Here is a 21,652-nt window from a genome sequence, read left to right on the forward strand (position 1 = left end):
GTGGTTTTGAACTCTCCTTTACACTCTTGAAAATCACTGAGAATTCCAAAGAGATTTTTGTTATATTCACTGATACATACCATATCAGAAATTAAAACTAAGAAAATAAATATTTGTTTCTAAATTAATTTTAAAACACTAGGAAACTCATTACATGTTAACGTAAATAAATTTTTAATGAAAAATAATTATATTTTCCAAAACAAAGGAAATTTAGTAGGAGAAGTAACACTGTTTTACACTCATGTAAATTCCTTTAATGTTTTGTGTGATAGAAGACATTTCTGCTTCTGCATTCAATCTTTTGTGATATCATATATTATGCAACCACTGGAAAACTTCATTGTATATGTGTTTAAGAATGGGAGTAAAAAAGAGTTAAAAACAACTCTCAATATTGTTTTGAAAACAACTTAAATTCTGTGACCCCTTGAAAGGGTTTCTGAGATCCCAGATGCTCTCAGACTATAGTCTGAGGACTACTGGTCTTAAATATTCTAGCTTGTAGTTTCTCAGATGAATTTCAGAATATTTTGTCTCAGTTTGGGAGGTATTAATTATGTATTTAAAATTCTGTCTTCTCACTTAAGGATATCCTATGTCTCTTCAATTAATAAAATAATTTATACATGATTTCTCCAAGGTGATAGTCCTGTATTTTCCTTTCTCAGATCTCCCCCATTTCTCACTTTTTATCATTCCCAGTTATTTTATGGTATTTGTTGCTATTGTGATCAAGATTCATTTTTCCATTGTATTTTAATTGGTCATTGTTGGGCCCTCACAATTTTGTATATGGCCATTTGCTTACTCCTTATTAATTCTTAAGTTAAATAATATATTTGGTATAATATATTCTTTTAAGGAAAGAACTTGAAAACTTGAATCTTGTTATATAATGTTAGTATTGATATGATATTCTCAATATTCCAAGATACTACATATTAGATGAGATATATGATATTTTGAGAAAAAGCCACTGTTTAAGTTTTGGATTTCAAAGATATTTTATGAGGAAGGATCTTGAAAATGCTGAGTGCTTTTTTGACATCTACTAAAACGATCATATTTTTTTCTTAAGACAAATGCATTGATTTAGGACTGCTGCTAAGTCACTTCAGTCGTGTCCGACTCTTAGCGACCCCATTGACTGCAGCCTACCAGGCTCCTCCATCCATGGGATTTTCCAGGCAAGAGTACTGGAGTGGGGTGCCATTGCCTTCTCCGGATTTAGGATTAGGTGTCCTCTTCTAGAATTCTTCTTATTTAGACATCACAAATGATAGACCAATTTAGATAATTAACACAATTAAATGACATTTTGATTGTGGGTCTCACTTTTTGAAGGGGAGGAAGGCATAACCACGCCCAAAATGTCACCTGAGGCTGTTCAGGGAACCTGGCCATCCAGGTGTCAGGGATGACCAATTAGAGGACTGGTGATTAACGACTTCAGACTGAGCCCCACTTTGGCAGGCCGCTAAAGTGAACTGGTATCTGCGGGGATATCTCAGTACCTACTTTTCTTCTCCCTTTCGGGATCAGAGCCCGCTGGCCTAGAGATGACATCCTGTGGCATGAGCCCCACGGAGTTTGGGGGAAGACACCGCGCATTGCGAGGAGAAATTGCTTCAGCAGAGTGGGCCTGTCCGAGGGGGCTGTTCAAGGATCTGGCGGGTTCCCTCCCTTGTCCCCGGGCTACAGACCAGGGAGGCGTGACAAAGTCCCAGGCTTGACCGCCAGGCTTGGGCCCTGCGAGGTGCGCAGGGCGGACGGAGCGGCCTCTTTTCCAGCGGGCACCGAGGGCGGCGGCGCGCCGGGGTGGGAGGAGGAACTGCACTTGAGAACCTGGAGAGGGGCCGCCCCCTCGAGTGCCCCGCCCGTGGCCCCGCCCCGTGGCCCCGCCCCGCCCCGGCGCGCCCCCAACCTGCGCCCCCGAGAGGAGGATGGAGCCGCTCGCTTCCGGCCCAGGTAGGGGTCTGGGCTTCAGCGGCGGGGAGCCCCGGGTCAGGCGGCATCACTTCCCTGGCTACAGGTGGTGTGGGGTGCGCGCGGGAAACCGGGCCGGGAACGCGAGAGGGACTCTCGGGGACCGCGCGCCAAGTCCCGGCGGTCTCCGGACACCTGTGGCCCGCGCCGCTCCTGGTCCACTCGAGGAACCTCTTGCTCGGGATTGACTTATCTGGAGCAGGTCGGTGGAGCTGGGGTCCATGCCCCGCCAGACGCATCTGTAAAGTTTCCTTTTTAAGGAGAAAGGGCAGACAAGAAAGAACACTGAGGTCAGTACTAAGAAGTAGAGAAATCCTCCCAGCAACCATGTCTTTTCGACTTGTTCACCAGAAGCTCTGTTCTGTAATAGTTTCTATTTGAACCTTGCTAGAATTTTTCTGTGAGTAATTTTAAAAAAATTAAATAATATTTTACTATTATTGGGATGATAGTTGGATGTAAGCTTTGAAATAGACGTTGTAATGGCACTAAAAATATTTTTTTGTTTGTTTTAAATTGGAAAACCCCAAGCATCCTCACGGATTTGCGTTTTCTTGGTGATTGAATGGGTTTTCTTAAAGCTTCTTACTTTTTTTTTTTTGGATTTCTCATTGATCCAGTAACTTTAGAGTTATTTTATGCCTGCATAGGATGTGTGGTGTTCTGTGTTAGTCGCTTAAAAAATATTAAACCTGAGTAATAAATTGTTGTCCTGTTATACTACCTCAATGTTTCCACGTTAGCTTCTGAACACTTTTCCCAGATCCTCGATGCTTAAACCTGTTAACACTGAGTTTGTTGTGTGTTACAGACCCAGGAACACAGCTGCAGCCTGGACATTTACTCTTTGTTATGATATCTGAACAGAGTTATTTTCAAGCTTTGCTAAAGGTAGGTGCTAAAGTTGGCCAATTTTCTGGATTTGCAGGAGCCTAAGTGCTAAGTTTTGACAGATTAAATGACAGTGCCTGTTATTCATGCCATATTGATTTTTATTACACTGTAAAAGATAATTGTTTTCAAATGGGAAAATTTAGAGATGTATGAGATTTCAAAGATAACTTGTTTTTTATGTGTCTATTCATGTGATGTCTAGCATGTGAGAAATTACTCTCATTTGTCTTAGTCTTTTTTTATTGTTGGGAACAAAAAAGTGCACATTAAAAGATTCAATGTGGTGATCTTTAATACCAGTCTGTATCTGTTTGAAGATATTTTGGTCAGTCATATAAGGAGTACCACTGTCCTGCACTTCCTTTTATAAAATTTCTCTCTACAGCCTAATATTTTTTTGTGCAAATATTCTTTGAAAAATAACTTTTGCCTGTCAAATCCAAACTATTTGAAGGTCCATTAGTTACTACTAATAGGGTGATAAACAAATATTTGAAAGTGCAAATATACTTTAGACTATATAGATGCAAATTATGTAAAGTTTTGCTGTAAAAATGTTTTATCACTTTAATAATTTCTGCAGTGTCAGTGCTCTAAACTATTTACTCCCTGCCCCCCCCTTTTTTCAAATGAGGGTCTCTTCATTAGTTTTTTCCCTGGATTGATAATTTGAAAGGTTATATCTAACAAACTCCCTTTCCTTTGCAATAGCAAACAAATTCAATTATTCATTAGAGGGACTTCCCTGATGGTCCAGTGGCTAAGACTCTGCCCTCCTGGGTTTGATCCCTGGTCAGGGAACTAGATCCCACCTGCCATAACTAAGAATTTCTAAGCCTCAAGTAAAGATCCCGTGTGCTGCCACTAAGAACTAGTGCAGCAATATAAATAAATAAATTTTTTTAAAAAAGTTATCCATTAGAAAGTAAATAGATTTCTATTAGACTTTAAAACTAATTCACCGAAGACCCCATACCACTTTAAGGACGCACAGGGATTTAGGAACCTCCAATTGGGAAGCATTACTCTTTAGAACCAAAATCATCTACCACTGAACATCAGATTTCTACCATGGACTTTTCCTGGTTTGTTTCTTGACCCTACCATTTACCAGCATTATGACCTTAAAAAGTCTAATCCTCAGTCGTCTTTTCTGAAAATGGGGACACAGTAATAATGCCTTTCTGAAGGGCTTCTCTGAAGTGTTAAAACATTAAAGTTAAAGGACATAATACATGTAAAACTAGAAGCCCAGTAGGTACTTGGCACTGATAAACAGTCAGAAAAATGCTTGCCACTGTTATAAGCTCGTTTTCCTGATGTCTCAGGGTGATTATACCAGGTGGAGAGGTTCTTGTTGGTTGGTTATTTTTAACAAAGAACACAAAAGAAACCTCATGTAGAAGTTATAGGCTGATAGCCTAAAGGCTGAATTTGATGTATTTATTTGGGTCAGCTTTGTATTTTAAAGTAATGAATACTTTACAACTATTGCCAAATAGTTTAAATTTTGTAAAATTTAAGTGAATTCCCAGAGTCTTCACTTCTGTTGAAAAACAAGGGTACCAGGCAAGGCAGAGCTTGTGTCTGCCAGCCCTGCAGCTGGGGTGTAGCTGTGCATTTTGGGTGGGAAACAGTGCCCTCAACTTTGCCACAGTTCCTCTAAACTCCTTGCATTTATTTCATCCAGATATTCTTCACTCATACGTTTTACCTCCTTTGTCCCTGCAGACACCTCAGTTTGTGATTTCTGACTCAGAAACTCTCCCTTACTAATTGGAATAGGCAGTTGTGTGGCCAAAACTATAACTCACCTTGCATCCTTGACGAAGGAGGTGAGTTGTCCTGTATCACAGTTTACAAAACATCATTTCCTCTTACAACTCATTTGATACTTGAGTCAACTCTGAGAGTTAGTTGAGACATGTGTGATTATTCCATTTTACAGCTGTGGGTGCTGACGTTTATAGGTTTATACTAAAACTTAAAATAATATTTTAAGTTTCTAGGAAATGATAACCTTTCTTTTGGTTCCAGCATGTAAGCACATGCTTTTATCTCAGTAATTACAGAATGAGAAAATGAGTGGTGGAAAGCAGAATACATAGATAGAAGTACATAAGTAGACCTTTTCCCCTTCTCTGCAAAACATTTTTAAGCAAATTGAAGGGAACAAAACACTAATTATGGTTTATTCAAAGCAGACCATACGTATCACCGGACAAGGTCTGTTTTAAATCAAACTTTATTGCCTGTGTTAGTGAAAAGCTGGAGGGATGTGTGACCAGTTCATCTGGTCTGTAGTGAACTGAGACCAGAGATTTCTGTCAGTTTGTGTTTTAAACTTCTTTGAGAAAGTTAGAACTTGTTTAGTGCTTCAGCCTGGTGTCTCTGAAAGGTGGTTTTATATGGAAGACGCACTTTTCTGTAGGCTACTTTTAACCAGCAAGGCTTTATGACTTTGATAATCATTCCAGGAGAATATTCTCTACAACAAAGTAAGATCAGGAACAGTGTTGTTCTAAGACTTGTCAGAAGGCAGCTGAGGCTGTGGTTGGTGTGAGAGGTGAAGAAGAAAGTAGATTGAATTTAGAGGGGTCAGAAAGGATCTGGAGGACACAGTAAGAATGTGGATTTTGAAGGACTTTTAATGGGAAAATAAAGTCGTCTGGCTTATCTGTTAAGGTCTTTCTGGGATGGTCCATGGAGACACACATGTTCTGCCCTGCTGGCATTCCAGGATTCCCCTTCCATCACAGGCAGGAGCTACTTTTTGAATCTAATGTAAACCATATGCATGCAGTGGAGTTTAAACAGCTTGGCAGAAGGGAGTGTATAAAGGGAAGAATCTTTCCATAACATTCTGCAGAAAATACATGATGTGGGTTTTGAAAAGTGAGAATCACAGTATTAAAATATTGCTCAACTTTGAGTAAAACCATCTGCTACTTTCTTAGTGTGTTTTATATCATGGGCAAATGGCATTTTCATTGCATTGAGAAATGGTGTTCTCTGCCTATCTTTTGGAAAAGTTAACAATTAGGTTGATTATTTTTTGTGGTATATGGGAAAAGGAAATGTGCTCATGTTCATTTATGAAGCACTTATCCTTTAATTGAGTTTCTAGCCTCTTCTGCTGATAAATTTGGTCATTACCTCTAAAGTATTAAAAGATACTTAGAGTGATTTTCTGGTGCTTAAGAACTTAACATAGTCCCCTTAGTGATTATATGAGTAAAGAACTGAGTATTAGGAGTTATAGTATGAAAGCACATTAATGCAAACATTCCAAAAAACTAACTTTTATTTTTCTGTTTTCCCCCCCTCTAATATTAGTCTAATTAGTCTAAATTAGTCCACTTAGTCTAATTTTTAAGTTTCTTGATAAAAAATTTATCATCTTATTAGCATTTTAGTCTCTGCTGTTATTTGTTAGTCTTTTTGACCTTAGTATTGCTCATCTGTACCTTCTGTTTTGTTTGTTTTATTGATCAGTCTTAATAGGGGCTTATCTATTAAAAAATTCTCTTTGAAGAACTGTTGTATTTATCATTCTCTTATCTGTCTTATTCTTTTTCTGTCATGTCTTTAATTTCAACTCTTCCTTTTTTCTACAGTCTTTGCTTTTATTTTGTAATTACATAATTTTTAGCCTTTCTTCCATTCTAAGATAAAATATTAGGCTATATATTTTCCTCTGTATACTGCTTTAGCTGTATCCCATAAATTTTCATGAGTAGGATTTTCATTATTATTCAGTTTTAAGTCTATTTTTAAAAAGTCATTGCATTTTTTCTTTGGCCCTTGAACTGTTTAGTAGCTCCTTTTGAAGTATCTGATGCTATAGGTTTTAAAAAATTTATCTAGTAGTTGTCTTCTTACTTAATTACACGGAAGTCATGTGTGCTCAGGGTTCCCTGGTGGCTTGGACAGTAAAGAATCTGCCTGCGATTCAGGGGACCTGGGTTTGATCCCTGGGTCGGGAAGATCCCCTGGAGAAGGGAATGGCTACCCACTGTAGTATTCTTACCTGAAGAATTCCATGGACAGAGTAGCCTGCTGAGCTATAATCCATAGGGTTGCAAAGAGTCAGATATGACTGAGCAACTAACACTTTGACTTTCATGTGCACTCGGGAAGGTTATTTGTTGTTAGATACAGGATTTCATGTGTATTTCAGGATATCCATTCAGTACAAACAGATGACACAGATGGAGAGAATACGATGTTTTTGAATTGGAAGAATCAATACTGTGAAGTGACTGTACTCCCCAAAGCAATCTATAGATTCAGTGCAATTCTTATCAAGTTACCAATGGCATTTTTCACAGAATTAAAACAAGAAGTTTATAATTTGTATGGAAACACAAAAGACCCCGAATGGCCACAGCAATCTTGAGAAAGAAAAACAGAGCTGGAGGAATCAGGCTACTTGACTTCAGACTATATTACTGAGCTATAGAAATCAAGATAGTATGCTACTTGCACACAACTAAAAATATAGAACAATGGAATCAGGATAAAAAAGCCCAGAAATAAACCCACACACCTGTGGTCACCTGACCTATGACAAAGGAGGCAAAAATATACAATGGAGAAAAGATAGTCTCTTCAGTAAGTGGTGCTGGGAAAACTGGACAGCTACATGTAAAAGAATGAAATTAGAACACTCCCTGACACTATACACAAAAATAAGCTCAAAACGGATTAGAGTTGTTTAAATCTTATTTATTCTTAAGAACTTTTTTCTTTACTTGAACTAAAAAAAAAAAAAAAAATCACTGACAAATTGTGTTAAAATCTCCCACTAAAATTGTGACTTTTTCCCTTTTTCTTTGTTATTTCTTTCAGTCTAGGCTTCTATTCTGAGCTTTTATGTTTTCTTGATGAATTAAGTCTTTGATTATTATGTAGTAACCCTGTTTACCTCTAGTAAATAATTTTCCTTTAAATACTTTGTGCCTGATGTTAATCTAGTCACATCACTTTCTTTTGTTGAATGGTACGTGGTACCGTTATTTTATTTCCAGTCTATCTCCCTATACTTTATGTGAATCTCTTGCTAATAACTGTGAGCTACCAGTTTCTGTCTTTTCATGGTAAGTTTGGTCCATTTACAATTATTGTGATTATTGGCATATTCATATTTCTTTTCACAGGGTATTTTATGCTTTCTATTTCTTGTTTTTTAAAGTCTTCCTTTATTGTCCTTTCCAGAGTTTTTTAATTGAGTTTGTTAACATCAGTTTTTCTCTTAATATTTTGAAAGCTATGCATAGTATTTTTAGGGTCTAATGTTTAAGTGTTTGACATGGATATCTTAAAGCCTAAATTTATAATTAATATTTTTAACTGCCGCTATATGAGGAACTTAAGAACATTTTAAATTCTAGCATTTTACTTTTGATTATTGTAGTTCATTTTTGTCTGTTATTGTGTCTTACAGTCAGTGTTAGTTTAGATTTACACACATGTGTAACTATTTACTGTTTTTGGTAATTTAGACCTTCCTTGTCATTATCATTGTCATTCTTCAAAGTCATCCTTTAGAAGTTCTCTTTTCAGGGGCCATTGTTGTTAAACTGAATTTTTTGAGGTGAAAAATATCTTTAATTTGCCTTTGACCTTGAAGGATACTTTTGTTTGTTTTAGATGAGCAGTTATTTCAGCATTCTGAATATATTATACTATTGTTTTCTATTGAAATATCAGCAGTCATTCTAATTGTTTCCCTTTATATGTGATATATCTTTTCTATCTGGTTGATGTCAAGAGCCTCTCATTGCCTTTGGTGTTCTCTAGATTCATTGCCGTGTATCCAACTGTGAATTTTTTAAAGAAATGGATTGAGCTTCCTAAATTTGAGTGTTCATACCTTTTGCCTGTTTGGGAGAACTTTCAGCCATTATCTGTTGACTTTTCTCCATTCTTTCCTCCACAAACTGATTAGATGTGTGCTGGACTGAATTGGTCAGGAAAATAGAATTAATACCAAGTAGTTCAACAGAGGGAATTTAATATGGTGCCATGGTCTGAATATTTATATTCTCGTTGAAACCCTAACTGCCAGGGTAGTGGTGTTGGGAGGTGAGGCCTTGGGGCAGTGATTAGGTCAGGAGGACAGAGCCTCATGACGGGGATTAGCATCTTATAAAAGAGACCCCAGGGAGGTAGCTTCTCCCTTCCACCACATGGGGTTACAGCAGAAACACCACTCCGTCTAGGAAGTGGACCCACATCTAATGCCAAGTCTATCAGCAACATGATCTTGGACTTCCCAGCCCCTGGAATTGTGAGAAATCAATGCTTGTTGTTTCCAATCCACCCAGTTTATATTATTTTTGTTCAAGTAGCCTGAACAGACTAAGGCATAGGGGGAATTCGTTATAAATGTTTTAGGATATCTGAAAGCCCAACAGAAGGTAATGAAGTGATCTCAGAGTTAGGATCATAATCTTAAAAACTGTCATTACTCCTCGTACTGTACAGTGACATCAAGGAGATGGTCTTACCAAAATGCAAATGCTGAGGCCGTCTAGAACCATGGCAGGTCTACCCTGCAGAAACAGGGACCTTCAGGGAGATGGAGCCACATGGACACACCACGAAACTAGAGAAAGCAGAGGAGAAAGATCCTCCTCCCTTCCAATCTGCTGCCTGGCACACCCACTGACAGAATCCAACAACAGAGGACACCAGTGGGACAGGGAGTTTGGGGAATACAGTTTTGAGATGTCAGCCCCTGGGATTCAGGACACAGGGGGTCACTCATGGATCTGAGAGCAAGCAGACAATTGTGGTCTCCCTTCCATATTTCTCAGTTTGGGTCTCCTGTTTTTCATTACTTTGTTTCCTCATACTGTGTCCAAAGTAGCATTTTTTTCTGTGGTAAAATATATATTACATACAATTTACCCTTTAATCACTTAAAAACTATGTTCACTTCAGTGGCTACATTCACATCAGTGTACAACGCTCACCCCCATCCATCACCACAACTTTTTTTTACCTTCTCGAACTGAACCTCTAGCTGTTAAATAATCTTTCCCATTTCCCTTCCCCAAGCTCCTAGCAACCACGATTATACTTTCTGTCCCTGAATTTGACTGTTCTGGGTACTGTGTGCCAGTCGTGGTTTTGGAGTCTTTGGGATACATCAGTGAACAACCTGGATAAAATGTTACCCCTCACGAGGCTTACATTCTAATAGTTTGGGAAAAAAGACACATATAAACAGGAAATAGTGTAGCGTGCAAAGAGGTAATAAGTGTTAGAGTAGGGTAAGGGGGACCAAGAGTTGGGAGGCAGGATGGAGTGGAAAAGGGCAGGTTGAGATTTTAAATAGGTAAATAGGTTGGTCAGGTTAGGACTTACTGAAAGGTGCTGGCTGTTGTAACAATTAAAGGAGTGAGCCGTGTGTATATCTGGAGAATGAACGTTCCAGGCAGAGGGAAGAGACAGCCAATGAAAGATCGTTCCTGCTGTGTATTAAAATGAGCCTGCAGGCAGTTTGGTTATTTTAGTAAAGAAAAATTAAGTTCAGGTTTACAAAAGTGGTCAGAATAATCATTGAGTGTTAAGAGCCTGAAGTGAGATACTTTTTTATTGTATTATGGTATATCATGAAAAAAATCTCAGTAGTTGAATATATAAAAAATCAACTAAGAAGACTTTTTTACTTCATTTTTAAAATGTAGCTTTTGCAAGTACCTTTTCAGAGTTATGGTAAATACATATTATCAACATACAGTAAATATATATGTCAAAAGTAATTCTTCAGCTTACATGATCATATAATTAAGAGCAGCTATATGCTTTCATTTTGTGAGCTGGGGAATTATTTTTTATTCTATGAGTGCTAAAGGACTATAAAAATACAAGTATTTCTTTGTAGTTGCTTACTAACTGTGGCATTTTATTTTATTCCTAAAGAATAAATAACTGTGTATTTGAAAAGGAATAGTTTAGGAGTCATAAGATTTGTTTCTGTTCTAATTGTTGAAATTCTGTAATTTTTAATTTTGAGGAAGTCATTTTAGTTTTCTTTTGCCTACTTGTTGGGAGTTTTGTTTGTTTTAAGTGAGACTTAATTGAGGCTGGTATGCTGCAGTTCATGGGGTTGCAAAGAGTAGGACATGGGTTAGTGACTGAACAACAACAGCAAAAAATCCCTAATATTTAAGACAGCAGAAATTAAAATTATGTTCATTAACATTGCCAGTGAAAAGGCACTATTCCATAAAATGAATGTTTTTCCTGGTTGAAAACTTCTATTTGAGGCATTTAATAAGATTTAATTTTTTTTTTTTGGTTTAACATTTACATTATATGGATGGCATAAACGCTTATTTGCAAGACTCAAGTAGATAGATGTAGAAAGTAGTTATCTTGTCCCTGATTATGAAATCACTGAATTGGATGATTATTACTGATTACCTCCTACTTGTTTTTTTGCATTTCGGATCAAAGGCACAAATTTCATAAAGATTAAGTTTTCTAAGAACTATTTCTAAGTGTTTTTTTATGTAGTGATGTAATTTTCAGCAGGCATCCATAACCACTTACTGAATGATGTCCCCTTAAATATAATGAATATGATCATTATTCTGTTTAGATTTTCAAATTATCTTTAGCTCCTTCTAATCCTTATTTCTCTCATTCTTTTTTTTTTTTTTGTGAGAATATTGATTCACTCACTCAGCAGCTACATATTTAACATCTACTATATGCCAGACACAGAGTTAGGCGTTATAAGATTTGTAAGTGAACTGAGAGGTAAGGTTTCAGCTGTCAAATTAACAGATAAACAAATAAACATTTGCCCATTTAGCCTGCATTTACTAGTTATCTGCCATGTGTTAGATATTGTTCTGGGAACTGTGGATACAGAGGTAAAAATAACAAAGTCTGTACCTCTGTAACTTACATTCTGATGAAGGAATAAAATATGCAGGGGAGATCTTTTTTAAAATGTGATATTTGAGCTGAAATATGATTGATGAGATGGAACAAACAAAAAAGACTGAGGCCAGACAGCAGTTATGGATGATAAATAGAATGAACTCCTGTTTGATGCACATTGGTTTGTGGTTTTTGAGATGGGAAGATTAAGGAGTTTATTGTTGCTTCCATTTTATCACTTAATTATTAAATGAAGACATTATCTGGGAAGTTTGGTGGGAGAGGATGGACAGCAACGAGGGAACAATCTGAGGAGAGAGAAATTTGAGGACGGAGATCATGCACCAGGGAGAAGTGAATATACAAAGCAGGGAGGTGGAGTAAGATTGCTGGACATCGTTGAGGGTCACCTTGTAAGTTTTTGATCCTGAATTTAAAGTGAAATGGTTCAGCCCGGTTGTGTGGTATTCTCCAGCTACAGGCACAGGTGTGAAGAAGATGTAAGGTTTAATAGGGTTGGCTTTTTAACCCCAGGGGACTGGTGGTGAAGAAAGAGAGAAGCAAGAATGTTTAGGGCATTTGCAAGGAAGTTATAATAATTCAAGCTGTAGAATTTATGCTGTTGTGCTGTGCTGTGCTTAGTCGCATAGTTGTGTCCAACTCTGTGACCCCATGGACTGCCTCCTCTGTCCACGGGGATTCTCCAGGCAAGAATACTGGAGTGGGTTGCCATGCCCTCCTCCATGGGCTCTTCCCAACCCAGGGCTTGAACCCAGGTCTCCTGCCTTGTGGGTGAATTCTTTATTGAGGCACCAGGGAAGCCCAGTTTATGCTGGGGAAGAAGAAAATGAAGTGGAAGTGAAGACTAAAGAGAGTTGATGGAAATAAAGAAAGTGAAGAATCAATGGATTGGTGGATTGGATGAGGTTGAAAGTTGTAGTTAGACAAATGAGTTTCATGGGCTGATATTAGTATATGAACACATTCATTAATAGACCTCTTTCTATGTGTATGTATACACATCCAAGAACAATTGCAGTCAACTTTATAACATTGAAGAGAGTGAGGTTTTGCATGGATAACCAACAAATTCAGAGGACACCACAGGTGTTCTGGTTGGTCTTTCTGGTTGCTCATTTTTTTTTTTTCCCCCTTTAAATTTATACAAAGGACTGAATGTAATTTAAGGAAAACATGAAAGGTTAGTAGCACTACTTGGAAGATCTTATCTCAGCTTATCTATGAAATCTTTTTTAAAATCACTTGACCTCATTGATCATGTTCTCCTAATTGAGCACTGCGCCAGGTTCTGGGTGTGGAGTAATACCAGGTCACGGTGGGTTCAGAGAACTCATGGAGCACAGAGGTGGGCACACAACTCAAATGGGGTGGAGAGTGGTTAGGTTTGGAGGAAATGACATCTCAGCAAGTATTTGAAAAGATAAGTGGGGGTTAGAGCTTAGCAAAGAAACCACAAACCCAAGTGGGAGCAAAGACTGTATGTGAAGATCCACAAGCAAGAAGGGGATGACCTGATGGATCCCAAATGGGTTGGTTTGTAGTGTCTGAGGGAAGATGTAGTGAGACATGAGGCTCGGAAATTAAGCAAGGGCCATATTTTAAAGGATGTGGTAGGTTATATGAAAGAAATTTCATACTAAAAGCAATAGGGGACTGATTGTTGGGTTTTGCATAGAGCAGTGATATAAGGCACAATCACTTAAAAGTGCTGGAGAGGATGTGAAGAAAAGGGAACCCTCCTACTGATATAACCATCATGGAGAGCAGTAAGGAGATTCCTTAAAAAACTATGAATAACTCTATCCTCTGACTAAGGGATCCCACAGCTGGGCATATACTCTGAGAAAACTACAATTCAAAAAGAACCCATGTACTCTGGTGTTCATTGCAGTGCTATTTAGAATAGCCAGGACATGGAAGCAGCCTCGATGTCCATTGACAGGTGAATGGATGAAGCAGATATTCAATATTCAATGGAATATTACTCAGCTATAAAAAGGAATGAATTTGACTCAATTGTACTGAGGTAGATAAACCTAGAACCTGTTATACAGAGTGAATAAGTCAGAAAGAGATAAACCAATGCTGTATATTAATGCATATATTTGGAATCTAGAAAAATGGTACTGATGAACATATTTGCAGGGAACTATTGGAGACGCGGATGAGGAGAACAGTCTTGTGGACACAGTGGAGGAAGGAGAGGGTGGGACGAATTGAGAGAGTAGCATTGACATATATACATTATCATGTGTGAAACAGAGAGCTAGTGGGAAGCTGCAGTGTAACGCAGGGAGCTCAGCCTGGCACTCAATAATGGCCTAAACTGGTGGGATGAGGGGGAGGGGAGTGAGGCGCAACAGGGAGAGGATACATGTATAATTATGACTGGTTCTCGAAGGATGTTATCCAGGAGAAACCAACTCGATATTTTAAAGCAATTTTCCTTCAATTAAAAAATAAATAAAAAAACACAATCATTTTAAAGTGTGGGATTTGCTTTAATGAAGAAGTTGGATTTTTATCATTGCTAACACTTATGGCAGAAAGTGAAGAAGAACTAAAGAGCCTCTTGACGACAGTAAAAGAGGAGAGTGAAAAAGTTGGCTTAAAGCTCAACATTCAGAAAACTAAGATCATGGCATCCGGTCCCATCACTTCATGGCAAATAGATGGGGAAACAGTGGAAACAGTGGCTGACTTTATTTTTCTGGGCTCCAAAATCACTGAAGATGGTGATTGCAGCCATGAAATTAAAAGACGCTCCTTGGAAGGAAAGTTATGACCAACCTAGACAGCATACTAAAAAGCAGAGACATTATTTAGCCAACAAATGTCTGTCTAGTCAAGGCTATGGTTTTTCCAGTGGTCATGTATGGATGTGAGAGTTGGACTATAAAAAAAGCTGAGCGCTGAAGAATTAATGCTTTTGAACTGTGATGTTGGAGAAGACTCTTGAGAGTCCCTTGGACTGCAAGGAGATCCAACCAGTCCATCCTAAAGGAGATAAGTCCTAGGTATTCGTTGGAAGGACTGATGCTGAAGCTGAAACTCCAATACTTTGGCCACCTGATGCAAAGAGCTGACTCATCTGAAAAGACCCTGATGCTGGGAAAGATTGAGGGCAGGAGGAAAAGGGGATGACAGAGGATGAGATGGTTGGATGGCATCACCAACTCGATGGACATGGGTTTGGGTAAACTCCAGGAGTTGGTGATGGACAGGGAGGCCTGGCGTGCTGCAGTTCATGGGGTCACAAAGAGTCGGACATGACTGAGCGACTGAACTGACTGAAGGTTTATTCTAAAATTCTTTCATTCATGAGTATAAAGCAGTAAATCAAAATGATTTAAATGTGTGCCTCTAATCTGAAAATAATTACTAACAGTAGCAATTAATATGGGACAGTATTAAACATAGAAAGCCCTGCTTACAAAACATTATTAAACTTGTATTCATCTGTTTGCAAAAAGAATTGAAATTAAAAATTTCTTTGTCTCTGAGTACATTTGGTTACTGCTGTGTATTTTCCATCATATCAGTGAAAATATTAAATAATTTCCCATGAGTTTGTGTGTGCTGTTTAATATTACCAATCAAATGTCAGTGAAGCTCTGTACTTTTTCTCTCCAGTGATTTAAACTTTTGAGATGCTTCCATTAATTGGAAAATCAATCATCTTTGATAACTTTCCCGACCCTTCTGATACTTGGGAAATCACTGAAACGATTGGCAAAGGAACTTATGGAAAAGTTTTTAAAGTGTTGAATAAGAAAAATGGCCAAAAAGCAGCAGTCAAAATTCTGGATCCCATTCATGTAAGTCACATTGTTTTCTTTTCTTGCTTGCTAATTTAACTTTTTAAAAAATCTGTATCAAACAGTTAAAAAGTCCATTGGTATCTTATCTTGATTTATTTATCACAATGTCAGTTGCAATTTGAAGGAAATGTTTGTTTAAAAATGTCTTGTTAGATTTTCCTTGTTAAATGCTTAACATATATTAGAAGGTCCAATAAATACTTGATAAACAGATAAACATACAGTAAAGAGAAGTATGGGGACGTCCCAGGTGGCACTAGTGGTCAAGAACCTGCCTGCCAATGCAGGAGACATAAGAGAAACAGGTTCGATCCCTGAGTTGGGAAGGTCTCCTGGAGGAGGGTGTGGCAAACCATTCCAGTATTCTTGCCTGGAGAAGCCCAGGGACAGAGGAGCCTGGAGGGCCACAGTCCATAGTGTCCCACAGTCAGATATGACTGAAGTGACTTAGTATGTACTCACGCACAGATAAACATATCTGTATATAAGTTTATCTTCTCTCAAGCAGCTCAATGGTTTGATTTAATATGTTTAGATTTCAGAGTGTTGTCAGCATATAGACTTACGGGTCTAGAAACAACCCTAAAATTGTCTAATGTCGTCTTGGCCAGATTTCATTTTCCTCCTGTGTTTATTTAGGCTTCAGGCAGAATTCCTCTTATGCCAAACCAGAAATATATTTTTAAATTTCTTTCAAAAAAGGGAAATTAATTTTCAGGTTTACCTAAGTGTTTCCAAAGCAGAAATGGCATTCCTTTACAGGGTGTGATTCCTTGTGAAGAATTCAATGTCGTGGTCAGTCCATACGGCCTCTTTTCCAGCAGTGCCAGTGGTGCTTTTTTTGGGAATAGCAGTTGTGATCAAGGAAACTCACCTTGCTTTGCCTGTGAGAGCATGAGATTTGCCTGTAAGAGACAAGATTGTTTTTTCTAGGAGTCAGAGGCTGGATGTTTGGGTGCATTTTCAGCTACTAGGACATACGTGAAGGTCTCCCCTAGCACGTGGGGGAGCCAGAATAAACTCAGCGATTCTGTAACCCCCAAACGTCTCCTGAGAGCAACTCCTCCAATTACTCAGCTCTTGGAGAAGGAAATAGCAACCCACTCCAGTGTTCTTGCCTGGAAAATCCCATGGACAGAGGCATCTGGTAGGCTACAGTCCATGGGGTTGCAAAGAGTTGGACACGACTGAGTGACTTCACTTTCACTTTCACTATGTGCATGATGGGAGCGTGGCTTGATGGAAATGATGAGTCCTTGTCACAGCTCTGACTCATAAACCCTGCAAAAGGACTCTGCAAAAAGTCTCTGGCCCTCTATTCATCTTGGGATTGCTCTTTCTTTTTTGATAGTGTATTTTTACTACATCTATTATTACTACATTGTTTCATTTTCCTTTGAGCAGAGGAGAGAGAGGGTGGGGGTTTCTTTTCAAGAAGTAAGTTAGATAGGTGCATGTCTGCTCAGTCGCAAAGTTGTATCTGACTCTTTATGACCCCATCTACTGTAGCTGGCTGACTCCTCTTTTGTCCATGGGATTTCTCAGGCAAGAATACTGGAGTGGTTTGCCATTTCCTTCTCCAGGGGATCTTCCCAACCCAGGGACCGAACCCATGTCTCCTGCATTGGCAGGCGGATTCTTTCCCACTGAGCCACCAGGGAGGAAAAAAATGAGAAGCGCTGTGTTCAGACTTAACTGATGCTGCATGTCTTCATATTCTGTTGAAAAGTTCTTATTGTTAAAACTGAGGGAAGAGAGACACCAGTTAAGCTGTATCAGAGTAACCGCACCACTGGTCTTTGCAGTTACAAGTCTGCCCTTTGAACTTTGCTGTTAAGGATTGGGGTTCACATGGCAAGAGAAAGGGCTCCAGGCTGATCTCAATATGTGGCCCCACAATCAGAGTCTCTCTCCCATTCCTCTGCTTCTTTATGAGCAAGAACAAATGACTTGTGAATGTATGTAACAGTTATCCTTTCATAATTGTGCATTTGCTATACAGCCTGCCTTACAAATCAGGTTTTGTTCTCTTGCTTTAATGAAACTTATAGATTCATAACCATAGTATGAAATGTGTTCTTTTGCTGCTTTATTCTTGTCATAGTACATATATATTTTTCTAAGAATTCTTTATTTACTCTTCATTCATCATGCCACAAGTCAAATAAAAGAAGATTTATAACCAGGAGATTGTAATCTTAATAAAATAAATTTAAATGCACCCAAGCATTTTGCAGAGTGGCTTTTTTTTATTATTATTAAAAAGGTCTTACTGTTATGAATTTTGAACTCATAATCTCCTCTCCAAGATAGGGATGAAATGAGCAGGCCTAGAAGATAGTAGACAAAAGACTAGTCCTGGATCACACACTAACCAGTTCTGTGACTCTGACTGCCTTGAGCTTTCGTTTCTTTCTTTTTTTTTAAATTAATTTTCTTAGCTTTAGTTTCTTCCTTAGACTAGTGTTCTGGTCTAAAATTCTTTACAGCTTTGTGAGTCCATGATTCTGTCTTAAAACAATGTAGACATTAAATGTTACCATAAAATATTAGAAGTCTTTTATTTATAACAGTGAATTGTTTAATGTATATATGGTTTTCTAGATACATGACTAAGTGTATAGTCTTGTTTGCAGTTTTATTGGCAGGATTACAACCTATTCTACTTCTGGTGAATGAGTCTTTAGTTAACTAGAGGCTGTATGCCATCTTATATAACTTAACTCTTTCACTTTTTTGGAAAGGTAGGAGTTTATTGCATGTCTGACTGGTATTTTGATAGCCTTTAAATATCCTATACTTCAAAGAAACAGAATGAACCAGCTAAAAGTTTTCATGTCAAAACAATGATTTTTACCATTGAAATAAAGTTAACCCTACAAAGAAAGGAAGATCAACTTAAGCAGTTCTCCATATATATTGTATATATTTTTTCCCCTAGATTTTGTGTTTAGAATTCTTTATTTTTATTTTTTAACTTAAAAAATTTAATTTATTTGGCTGCGTCAGGTCTTAGTTGCTCATGGTCTTAATGGTTTAGGTGCCTGGGCTTAGTTGCCCATGGCATGTGGGATCTTAGTTCTCAGACCAGGGATCGAACCCACGTCCCCTGCATTGGGAGGCACTGGACGACCAAGGAAGTCCCTATGGGTTTCTTTCTAATTGCACATAATAATAGCCTTTTATTATTTCTTTTCAATAAATGAACATAATTAGAGATATTTTCGATTAGCAGGAAAATCATGATCTCTCCCCTTAAGGAGTATAATGAGAAATTTCAATACACTGTATTGAGCACAGTAGAAACTATTCTGACCTTGCTTTGACAAAATAAAATTCTACGTTCGCTAGTCTAACTTAACGTTTTTTTTTACTTCATTCATGTTTTTCTCACTGCTCTCTCCCCATGACTCTTTGAAACTAGGATATTGATGAAGAGATTGAAGCAGAGTACAACATCCTAAAAGCTCTTTCTGACCACCCTAATGTGGTCAGATTCTATGGCATGTACTTTAAGAAGGATAAAATAAATGGAGATAAGCTATGGCTGGTTCTTGAGGTAAGTGTTTAGAATTATTTCCCATGTGGTGATTTGCAGTGTGGTCTTGAAATGACGTATTTAGTAACATCACCCCCATAAAGCAGTTCATCTGATGTGTTCCATTCTATATCCTTTGTAGAATCCTGTTCCCACTTCTGGTTTTGCCATCATTAGAAACATCAGTAAATGAAAGACAATTAATTAAAGATTAAAAGAAAATGTTTCCATAATAAAAGACTAAAGAAACTAGGGTATTTTCCTGGCAGACGAGCATACTAAAAAGGAACTTCATTATAATTTTTATTTATTCATCTGTGTTTGGTACAACACGTGACTGAGGCTCAGTGCCAGGTATTATGATGTGAGATAAAATTAATGTAGCTGAGGCTTCATTAGGCAAAAATGGTGAGTTGCTAATTTCTTCTTCTGACTTCACTGAATACTGATGAGATAAACTGCAGAACCAGGTACTGTCAGTCCCCCATATCTGTGGGTTCCACATGGTCAGATTCAAACAGCTGTGATCCGTGGATACAGAGGATCAAATATATTTACATTTATGGGGGGAAAACCTTACTAGAAGTGGTGTTGAACACTGAATAAGTTGCCAAAGGGATACTGTAGAGTCTGCCTTTTCAATTCCTGAGAATAGCTTGGGACAGTTCTCTCTAATGTAAGAGTATTAGAAGGTGCATGACTAAAGTTACTGCCAGTCCTAGAAGAATGTGTTTTTTTTCTGATTTCACTGGATATTTTTATTTAAGTTGAAGTAATAATTAATTACAATAAAATTTATAAAAATTTTTAAAAACTTCTTTTATCAAACCTGGGGCTAGTAGAACCTTTATTTGATCATCTTAACAGCATCTATTTATTGTATTTACATTATTTTATTTTTTATAACATTAGTTTCTGGTGTAAAGTGAGGTGATTCAGTTATATATATTTATATGCTAGGCTGTATGTGTGCTCAGTCATGTCCCACCCATGGTGACCCCATGGTCTGTAGCCTGCCAGGCTCCTCTGTCCCTGAGATTTTTCAGGCAATAATACCAGAGGGGGTTGCCATTTCGTCCTCCAGAGGATCTTCCCAACCCAGGGATAGAACCCAAGTCTCCTACGTCTCTTGCATTGACAGGTGGATTCTTTATCTCTGAGTCACCTGGGAAGCCCATATATTTATATATATTAACATAATTATATATATGGTTTATCACAGGGATATTAAATATTCCTTGTGCTGTACAGTTGGATCTTATTGTATATCCATTCTGTTAATATATGTAATACTTTGCATTTGCTAATCCCAAACTCCCAATCCATCTCTCCTCTGCCTCCTCTTCCTGTTGACAACCACAGATTTGTTCTCTGTGTCTTGTATTCACATTATTTTATTAGCATTTGATTATTCTATTTCTTCTTTATTTTTTTTTTGGAATGTACCATTGATTTTCCTGTACAGTAATTATTTGCACATTGTCTCCATACTTTATATTTTTTCTATGGTGGTTTTTAAATGAATATACAAGTAGTGATCATGGTAGAGAATACTTGAAAGTATAAAAAGAACCACTCTTAATTCTGAATATAGTTTCTTCATCTATTTTTATATGTTTAAAATGATGGACAATATCACTTATCAATTTAGCCTATTTTCCACTTCATATAATTTCAGATAGACTTAATCATTTTTCTTTTAAAAAAATGCATTCACTTGATTAATTTTTTGTTGTTCAGTCACTAAGTCAAGTCCAACTCTTTTCGACCGCCTGGACAGCAGCACGCCAGGCTTCTGTCCTTCACTATCTCCCAGAGTTTGCTCATATTCATGTTCATTGAGTTGGTGATGCTGTCTAACCATCTCATCCTCTGCTGTCCCCTTCTCTTTTTGCCTTTAGTCTTTTGCAGCATCAGGATCTTTTCCAGTGAGTTGGTTCTTCACATCAGTTGTCCAAAGTACTGGAGCTTCAGCTTCGGCATTCATCCTTTCAATGAATATTCAGGGCTGATCTCCTTTAGGATTGACTGGTTTGATCTTGCAGTCCAAGCAGCTCTCAAGAGTCTTCTCCAGCACCACAGTTTGAAAGCATCAATTCTTTGGTGCTCAACCTTCTTTGTGGTCCAACTCTGACATCTGTACATGACTACTGAAAAAACCATGGCTTTGACCGTAGGGACTTTTGTTGGCAAAGTAATGTCTGTACTTTTTAATACCCTGTCTAGGTTTATCATAGCTTTTCTTCCAAGGAGCAAACACCTTTGAATTTCATAGAAAGCAGTAATGCAGGACAGTATTACTGTAGACCCAGGTTAGTGGCGCCACCCTTTCCTGAGCAGGTAGGTATGTGTTTTTGCTGCGTTTGTTGTTGAACCTGGAAACAGATGGTTCAGCTTCTCTACTCTTTCATTTTCTAATCCATGTTCTGAATTTTGGCATGATTGCCCTTCTGGAATCCTACATCCTCCTGCTCCATCCTGGAGGTCT

At 38.0% G+C, this 21,652-nt stretch overlaps 1 protein-coding gene across 9 annotated transcripts in view; it reads left to right on the forward strand.

Annotated features, from left to right (window-relative positions):
* The first annotated feature begins 1,899 nt into the window (after positions 1–1,899).
* The window catches only part of MYO3A (myosin IIIA), a 179,921-nt gene continuing 160,168 nt past the window's right edge, over positions 1,900–21,652 (forward strand). For 5 of the 9 annotated variants that reach the window (XR_006271652.1, XM_043479918.1, XM_043479924.1 and 2 more), the window contains exons 1-4: positions 1,978–2,279; positions 2,801–2,880; positions 15,439–15,623; positions 19,051–19,185. Coding sequence is in view for 8 of the 9 variants with exons in the window: in XM_043479918.1 (XP_043335853.1) it covers positions 15,456–15,623; positions 19,051–19,185 (303 nt within the window). In the remaining variant the exon portion in view is untranslated. The other 4 variants (XM_043479923.1, XM_043479919.1, XM_043479920.1 and 1 more) reach the window with 4 other exon arrangements.

This window comes from Cervus canadensis, chromosome 10, assembly GCF_019320065.1.
Source record: "Cervus canadensis isolate Bull #8, Minnesota chromosome 10, ASM1932006v1, whole genome shotgun sequence".
Lineage (NCBI taxonomy): Eukaryota > Metazoa > Chordata > Mammalia > Artiodactyla > Cervidae > Cervus > Cervus canadensis.